Below are 9,470 nucleotides of genomic sequence, written 5' to 3' on the forward strand. Positions count from 1 at the left end.
CTGTATTTTGTGTTTTAATATAGTGTCTATTGCCAAGAATTGTATGAGTCAATTTCCAGTGAGAAAACCCAGACTATGCTAATTTCAAGAGTTATAGTGCCAATAAAATACCAAAAATTTGCAATCTGCACAAAAAACGTTTGAATGGCAGAAGATAACACTGTACCACTATTGAAGTAATACATTCCTTACTTTTTCTGTTCCTTTTATAGAATCAGCATTAAAGGACTTTTAGGATTCCTGTGATGTCCAGGCTGATGGAGGTATTAAGAAAAATTTGAACATATTTTAAGTCACTGAGTATTGGCCAAACCAAGGTTGATTTTTCTTTGTATTTTTCAATGTCAAGTTTAGAGGTTGAAAGTTATAGAATTTTTAGTGGTGGCTTTGGGTGCAGGCGGTGATAATTAAACTGTATAGTGGGGTTTTTCCAAAATCTGTCCACATTTTTGGAATGCTTTCTTTCTTGCAACTAATATGCATGGTATGAGGTCACGAAGGCCCTGGTGTTGAGTTGAAGGTGATATCCACCCTCTAGTAATTTTCCAGGCATTTGGAACAATGTTTGTTCGATTCTTTGATTCATTAACACACCACTTCTAATTTTCTGTGCCAGATGCGAGACTTTTCCATATTTTATTTGCCTTGCCTGCCAGAAATCTATTTACCAAGCCAAACAAACGTAGAACCTGTTTTTAGCTTTCTGCTGGATGAGGCTTCGGTAAGATGCAAGTGATTGCAAAGTCTATAGATCCATACACATGTAACTTTAGTTAACCCAGGTTTTACCATTTCTTGTCCCCTGTTTGTCAAATTTTTTTTGAGTAAACATTTTAAGCACTACAGTGCGTTTTTTAGTTATGTTTCCAACCATGTTACGTCACTTGTTATCTGAAAGCTTCAATAAGCTTTGAAGTAAGCTTTTTCACATTCACTGTTGAGTTCTAAGTTAGGACCTTGGGTTTTTGAACACGGATTGAATAACCAAACTATAATAAGACTTCGGATAGTATGCAAATTGAATGTTGTCATGTACTTCTGTTTTCGTTGTGAGCTTATCTAGTAAGCGATCGGTTGTCCTGTTGGTTAAAATAGTGTAGTTCAATCTGACTCTTAAATGTGTTGTTCAATTCAATTTCACATTCATTATTCCATGGTGTTTTCCTTTGTTGATACTGAAACTTAAAGGGCTTTCTTAATCACGCACACATCTGCTATTCACTTACAGCATAACCTCTATTCAGAGGATGCCCTCGGGACCAAAACAAGACTTGTTTGGTGTCCCATGAATAGAGTTTAGGCTGGGGATTCTAAATAATTAACCAAGAGAGAGATAACATAAAAAAAAATGATCATTAACTTATAATTGTCTCTACTACATTGTAAGGTGAATTCACAAAAGTGCATTACATCAGTTTAAGTGTCAGATAGTTCGGTTTGTGAAAGCTTCCATAATAATTGTGATAAGTAATACACTTAAAAAATCAAGCCTCTCTGTGGTCAGTCACTTTTTGATTGCTTAGGTGTCCCCTAAATAACGGTGAACCCTGGTTTTGAGACCAGAAACAGTGTCCCTTTTCCTTGTGCTTCATGCTCTTGGAATGAAGATAAACTCTTGCTGTGGGGGCGTATTGGCTTATTTTAAGTATCTCTATATTATAATTATATTGGAATGCTGAGTGAAAAACTGACGAGTTTGCTGATCCCTCTCAAGAAATGAAATGAGCAGTTTTCAGTGTCGACGTACTCAGCCAAAACGGTTACAGAATAATATTGTTCTTGAGGCGCTCCAAGGAAAGAATCTCATCGTTGACATTTTTTACCACCAGGTTGTATCTCCCCTGATTAAAACTGTGGGATTCCCATTACATATAATGAAACTTGCTGCTCTCATCCATTAAAAGAGGAACTCAATTTTTTATCAGTATTGTACTGTTTATTTTCAAAAAGTGTTGTTATGTAAAATGCTTATAATTTTGGCTAGATAATGCTGACCCTGTTGCCACTATGGAGATGTACATGTACATGTAATACCACAGGTAGCCCAAGCTTTGGAATATGAGTATCTGTTTCACATTGTGTCAGTTATACACAGTCAAAATATAATGACTAGTATTGAAAAAAGGGACACTAGTATAGTTTTGAATGAGTATGAATTATAAGCTTAATGTTTCTTTATAAATTACCTCCTATGTGGTTTTCTAGCAGCAGTAATCGGAGAGGCAAAGCTTGAGTTTCACAACTTAATTGCAATTTCTGTGAACTTGCCAGTAGTAAAAAGCCTTTGTTACACGTACATGTACATGTATAAAGCCCTTTGATAAATTTGCTTCTCCTTTTTTAGGATTTGCCATCCTTTCCTAGCACAGCCTCTACATCACAAGAAGACCATGATGGCAGTTCAGGATCCACTTCCTCCAGGAAGTTGAGAGTAACTCTGTTAAGCAGTGAATGGAGAACAACAAAAGGAGGCTTGTCAACCATCAACCGAGAGCTGGCCGTTCAGTTGGCAAAACACCCCAGCGTGGAGGTCAGTGTTTATCTCCCTCAGTGTAGTGAAGAAGATAAACAAGTTGCCAGAGATAACAATGTCCGCCTCATTAAAGCAAGAGAAATGCCAGGTTTAGAACCAAATTTCTGGTTGTCTTGTCTGCCAGAAGACCATGCTGTAGACTGTGTGATAGGACATGGGGCTGTTCTTGGTCGGCAAGTGCAGTTTATCAAGCGAACTCATCCTTGCTGTAAATGGATTCAGGTTGTTCATACCGCTCCAGAAGAACTTGGAATGTACAAAGAATATGAAGAACGTATTTCTAAAGGTGAGAAGAAGCACCAAGTGGAGGTTGAACTCTGTAAATTAGCTGATCAAGTTGTAGCAGTTGGTCCTAAGCTGGCTGAAGCTTTCTCAGGTTATCTCCGTCCGTGTGGAAAAGATCAAGATGTCCTTAATCTTACCCCAGGCGTTTTCTCTGAGTTTGCTGATGTAAAGCAAGCCTCTCAAGAAATAGGTTCATTCTGCGTTTTGGTGTTCGGACGTAGCGACAGTGAAGATTTTCAGCTGAAGGGATATGATATTGCTGCCCAAGCCATTGCTGAGTTGAAAGACATGACCTACAAACTTGTATTTGTCGGAGCAACAGGCGGAGAAGAAGAGAAAGTAGCAAATGTGCTACTAAAGCAAGGCATTGATCGCAGCCAACTCAAGGTGCGTCGTTTTAACGAAAGTAGGGAGAAGCTAGCTGATCTATTTTGTGAGGTAGATCTTGCTGTAATGCCATCACGAACTGAGGGATTTGGTCTAGCCGCCCTTGAGGCTTTATCAGCTGGTCTGCCTGTGCTGGTCAGTGGGAACTCTGGTTTTGGAGAAGCTTTGAAGAAAGTTCCTTTTGCTTCAAGTTGTGTGGTACAATCAGAAGATCCTAAAGATTGGGCCAATGCAATCAAAGCTGTTCGTCTGAAAGATCGAAAGTTGAGACTTAGAGAGGCCAAGATTCTTCAAGGAGAGTATGCCGAGATGTACAGCTGGCAGGATCACTGTAACAGACTTGTGGAACGAATGCTTGCCATTTCTCGAGGTAACAGCTTCACTTTGTAATTTAAATTGGTCTCGATATTGTGTACTGCTGGCATTAGGAAATGTAAGTTCACGCACGGTACGTACGGTCTTCCTATATACGCCTCCTCAATACCTGAATTAATAACGGTCCAGAATTTTCTACAGCTCTGCTTTAAACGCAAGTATAGTTCTTACCAAATTGACATATACGACTTGATAGAAGAGGTAGATTGCTTACTATTCAAGAAGATCTCCAGTATGCCCGGCCACCCTCTGTACCCTTCCGTCCCCAAAACGAAAGAAAGTTCAACGCGCCTCTGAGTTCCTAGCAGTCAACTTCCTAGGGTTAGTACCCAGCGTTTTAAAAATACTTTGTTAATAGGCTATTTTTCAAATATAGAGACACTTTAAAGTAATATGGATCTTGAATGTTAAATTCAATGCTTCCACATGTCCATGGAATTTTTTAAGCCTTGTACAGTCGAACCTCTCTAATACGGACACAGAAAGGAAGTGAAGTGTCTGTATTAGGGAGGTGTCCTTATAAAAGAGGTCACTACAATGACGTCACTTTGATGACTCCACTTACAGTTTTAAGTGTTCAGTAACTAAAACCAGGCTCACACGCGTCTTTAAACTGCATTTAAATTTATTAATTCACAGTTCAAAGACACTGTCTTTCAGTAGCATACAACATTGTACATTTCAGCTACAAAGTAAGTACAGTCGTAGACAAATCACTGTTTTAAAACGAAACAAGCGACGGTGCAATGCTGCATGTAAAAAGTTGTAACTTAAAGCACAATTCTGAAGGCGTCTTTTGCTATTGTGCAAGTGCAGTAAACAGTGACAAGAGTACAAAATGTAATAGAAAAGATCTTTATGCTATCTATAGCTATTCAAGCCTTAAAAAAAGTCGGCTATGTTACCCTGTACACCTTTCGCAAAATTTTGTTTGATATACAGCGACTGGGCTTTTGAGATCACCTTGCGTAGCTTATCAGCCAGACTGGATCAACCCTGTGCAGTACAGATTCACCTGATTGGGATTCGGGATACACCTGATAACTGCAGTGTCCGTTATAGAGAGTTAAGTTTATATGGGTTTACTTTCTAGGGCCGAGAGAGTCCGTATTATAGAGGTTTTTTTAAAAGAAAATATAGGAGAATTTGTCGATAGAGAGGTGTCCGTACCGTGAGGTTCGACTGTAATTCTTTTCTGCTGTTTTTAATGTAAGTGTTCTTGGCGTTTAGTATGTATTTTTTCTTAAAAAACAATAAAGACTTTTATTGGTTTTGTTGTAATTAAAACCTCACAATGACAAAATTGTCTACTCTGTATCTCTTTCAATAACTCCGTCTACATTTGACAAATTGAAAGAGTTGTAAATAACATTGAAAGAACGCGAATCCACTTTACCCTGAGCTCAGAAGTAAAAAATTGTGTTACTACTTATTTTTTAGATTCAAATGGTTACGTGGTTAAAGCAGATAAGTGGTTAAATTAGATAAGTTTATTACAGTGACACAATACTCGCTATCAGATGTACTGCCCTTTAATCATTTAGACGATTCTAGCTTTTCTCTGGCGCTATATGAACTACAGAATGGTCCTGTTCACTTTGATCCCGATAGATTTTCTAGCTTACGTTACAATCTAAAATTTTTTCAAACTCAAACGCTTCTTTGACACAGTCTGGCAGTCTTGATCCTGACATTAATTTTAATGCAGTTGAGACACCCTGCGACTATTTTATTGAAAATCAATTTAACGAAATGCTCAGACGCGAAAATTATTCTGATGCCGATTTCTCTTTCCTACATCTTAATATTCGTAGTCTTCCTCATAATTTAGTAAAGCTGACTGATTATCTATCATGCTTAAACATAAAATTTTCTGTAATCGGAATTTCTGAGACCTGGCTAAACGATTCTGCTCATTCGGTCGATATTAATGGTTTCAAATTTCTGCACAAGTATAGGCAAAATAGAACTGGAGGTGGGGTAGGGCTTTATATTTCAAACGATCTAGAGTTCAAACTTCGAGAAGATTTGTCCCTCCATAATGTTGATACTGTAGAATCACTGTTCATTGAATTAATAAGACCTCGAGAAAAAAATATAATTGTTGGTATTGTTTACAGACCGCCAAATCATAGACTCGACGATTTCTTGTCTACAAACAATGAGTTGTTAGGTAATATCTCTAGAGAAAACAAAATATGCTTCCTAATGGGGGACTTTAATATTAATTTAATTAACTACCAAAATCACCACCTCACAGGCCAATTCTTAGATGGAATGTACTCTAATATGTTTTTTCCTTTGATTACGCGTCCCTCGAGAATTACTTCACATACTGCTACGTTAATAGATAATATTTTTTCGAACAACTTTTTTGAACGTTCGAGAAGCGGCTTATTATTTACTGACATTTCAGATCATCTACCCGTCTTCTCAATTCATTCATATAACGTTAACACGTCGGTAAATCGATGTCGACAAGACCCCTTCTTTATTAGAGATAAGAATCCGAATAATATTCCTACTTTTGTTGAAAAACTAGAAGTTGTTGATTGGTCTTCGATTAAAACTTGTGATGAGCCAGATATTGCGTACAAACGCTTTCATGAAATGTATCCAAAGATTTATAACGATTGCTTCCCTCTCAAGAAGGCGACTAGAAAGCAGAGGCGCTTTAAAAAACCGTGGTTAACGAAAGCTCTTCTTAAATCAATTAAAACAAAGAATCAACTTTACAAAAATTATCTTCAAGTTCCAACAGTCGACAATTGTTCACTCTACAAAAGATATAAGAACAAATTGAATCACACCTTGCGCTTGGCTAAGCGTCGGTATTATGAAAAGAAATTGGAAGATGCTAAATCAAATACACATGCGACCTGGAAAATTTTAAACGAAGTTTTAAACAGAAAAAAGCCAAGGCCTCAATTAAATACAATATTTAAGTCAGACGGTCAGGAGATTTCTGATCCAGTGGAAGTAGCAAATAGGTTTTGTAGCTACTTCTCTAGTATTGGTCCCAACCTCGCAAAGAAGATACAGCCTCCTCCTTGTTCACATAAAGATTTTCTATCTGGATCATTTCGAGAGTCAATCTTTTTTAGCCCAACAACAGAGGATGAAATTATTACCATTGCTCAATCTTTTGCTTCCGGGAAAGCGGCTGGATACGATAATATTCCAATGTCTATAATTAAGGAATCCATTCAAATCATTTCGGGACCTCTGGCTCACATTATGAATTTATCGATCGCTCATGGCGTTGTACCAGATCAAATGAAAATAGCTCGTGTGGTACCACTGTTTAAAGCTGATGACCAGTCACTATTCACCAACTATAGGCCTGTCTCGGTTCTACCAAGCTTTTCAAAATTTCTAGAGAGAATCATCTATAATCGCTTGTATGATTATTTAACTAATTTACATATTCTCTGTGATAACCAGTTCGGCTTCAGGAAAAACCACTCTACGACGCTTGCCTTGATTGATTTGCATGAAAAAATTTCATCTGCTATTGATCATGGTGAATTAGCGGTTGGTGTCTTTTTAGATCTCTCGAAAGCTTTCGATACAGTCAATCATTCCATCTTATTTGATAAACTTGAACACTATGGTATACGTGGCTTGGCTCTCAAATGGATTAAGAGCTATTTTTCCAACAGACTTCAATTTGTAAAATACAATGGTTATGTTTCGTATCGTGCTAATATCATGTGTGGCGTTCCCCAAGGTTCAATACTAGGGCCTTTGTTTTTTCTGCTCTACATCAACGATATAATCAACACGTCAACAATATTACAACTGATATTATTTGCTGATGATACAAACGTATTTATGTCTCACAAGGATAAAGACTGCCTTACTAATATACTGAACGCTGAGCTAAATAAGTTGTCAATATGGTTTAGAGCTAACAGGCTTTCATTAAACTTGAAAAAAACCAAATTCATTGTATTTAAACCATCTCAAAAGCGTACAAATCAAACTATTCAACTTTTAATTAATAATCAAAAAATTGATCAAGTAAAAGAAACAGTTTTCTTGGGAGTAATCATGGATGAAAATTTAAATTGGAAATCTGAAATCTCACATGTCGCCAATAAAGTTTCTAAATGCACAATAATTATTCGTAAATCCAGTTTCTATTTATCCACGAAACCTTACGAACACTATATTTTTCTCTAGTCTATCCATACCTTTTTTATTGCAACTTAGTTTGGGCCTCTACTTACAGAACTAACCTTATTCGTCTTGAGATTTTACAGAAACGAGTGATCAGAACTATAGCTAAAACAACTTTCGATGCACATACTGATCCAATCTTTCAAAATCTTGGTATCTTAAAATTTCATGATATATACTTAATACAACTAGGCTTATTCATGTACTCCTATCAAAACCATACTCTACCTTTAAAATTTCATTGTAAATTTACCTTACAAAGTCAAATTCATTCGTATAATACAAGAAACTCGTGTAAATTTCGTCTGCCTTTCTGTCGTACTCGAACCAAACAATTTTCCGTTTTTTATCAAGGACCTAAATTTTACAACACCTTAAACACCAACATCATCAACGCTTCCTCACCTTTCTCCTTTAAAAGAGCACTTAATGCATTTATTTGTAATAATTATTAGTATACTCCAACAAAAATTTTGGGAAAAAGCCTTTTAATATTCAACATTTGTAAACTTCCGTAATATTGATTAGTTTAATTTTTCACCTCATATTATGTTGTATCCTTCGCCGTAATTTTTATACTATCTTCGAAAAATTGTAATTGAGAAGGCCTAATTAACATAAGCTCTATAGTTTCTTTTAGGCCTCCTCGCCATCTCTTCCTACATTTTTTTTTTTGGCATCTTTTTGTAATTATCGTAATCGTGTGGCAAATAAATGCAGATGAACAGAATTTATCTAGGAAAGCCGCTGTGATCTGTCAATATCAAAAACCCTCTCCTTCTGAGAAACGTCGTCATAAAGGTATAGTTGAATCTTAGAAACATGAACAACATGTCCACAAGAGCAATTCATTGTTTTCTGTGTACGAAGGACTGGGAGATGTACTTAAGTCTATTTGGGCTTAATGATTATTCCTTGCGGGGATGTTCAATGATCAAGAAATGGTCGAAGCATTGAACAAGACTCTTTTAAAACCGACTTATAAGGCCAAAGCGTTTTGCACTGGTTAGAGGCTAACAACGTTAGATGCCAACAAATAATCCTCATTTCAGGTTTACGTTTTTCGTGCTAAATAGGGTAATGGACCACAGCATCAGGAAATTTCATTGTATCATACAGGCTTGGTTATTTTGAATACGTTAATTTTAAGTGAAAGTTTCAGCTTGGGACATCTAAATGCTGGTCATTGTTGGGTGTCGAGGTGATAAGTAACAGTAGACCTCTTTAGCTTGTAGGTTTTATTTTCCAATGCAGGTCTTGTGTACATACTCTAGAGAACTGTTTCTTTCAATTTAAATCTTTTCACGTGAAAACATGATCTATGAATAAAAAGAGACACAGAGTCAAGTTCCCCTGGGACCTTTATTGGAAAAACAAAACATACAAGCTAAAGAGGGCTACTGATCACCCAATGGTCATCTGCATTTCAGAATTCGGGAAACTTTTGCTCGTGGAATCTGGGATCCAGGAATTTTTTCCATGGAATCCGGAATCCTGGGCCTTGGGATTTAACGATAGAATCCTAAATCTATTACCTGGAATCCGGAATCCCCAACGTGGACTCCAGAATCCAAGACTGTCTTGTCCTGTATTTTTGTTTTATTAGTTTAATTCAACAGAGCTTTACAGCGTCTGGGAATTACAAAATTCAGGGCTCGAATGCCGGACAGGCCTTCAGTTCTCAAGCTTCGTTAATAGAATGGCGACA

General features: G+C 36.9%; 1 protein-coding gene across 3 annotated transcripts in view; it reads left to right on the forward strand.

The window, feature by feature from the left end:
- Positions 1 to 230: 230 nt before the first annotated feature.
- The window catches only part of LOC140924631 (uncharacterized), a 412,059-nt gene continuing 402,819 nt past the window's right edge, over positions 231 to 9,470 (forward strand). For all 3 annotated transcript variants that reach the window (XM_073374648.1, XM_073374649.1, XM_073374650.1), the window contains exon 1: positions 231 to 263. In XM_073374648.1, coding sequence (XP_073230749.1) covers positions 246 to 263 — 18 coding nt within the window. In that variant the 5' untranslated portion in view covers positions 231 to 245. The remainder of the gene's footprint in view (positions 264 to 9,470) is intronic.

This window comes from Porites lutea, chromosome 14 (assembly GCF_958299795.1).
Source record: "Porites lutea chromosome 14, jaPorLute2.1, whole genome shotgun sequence".
Taxonomy (NCBI): Eukaryota; Metazoa; Cnidaria; class Anthozoa; order Scleractinia; family Poritidae; genus Porites; species Porites lutea.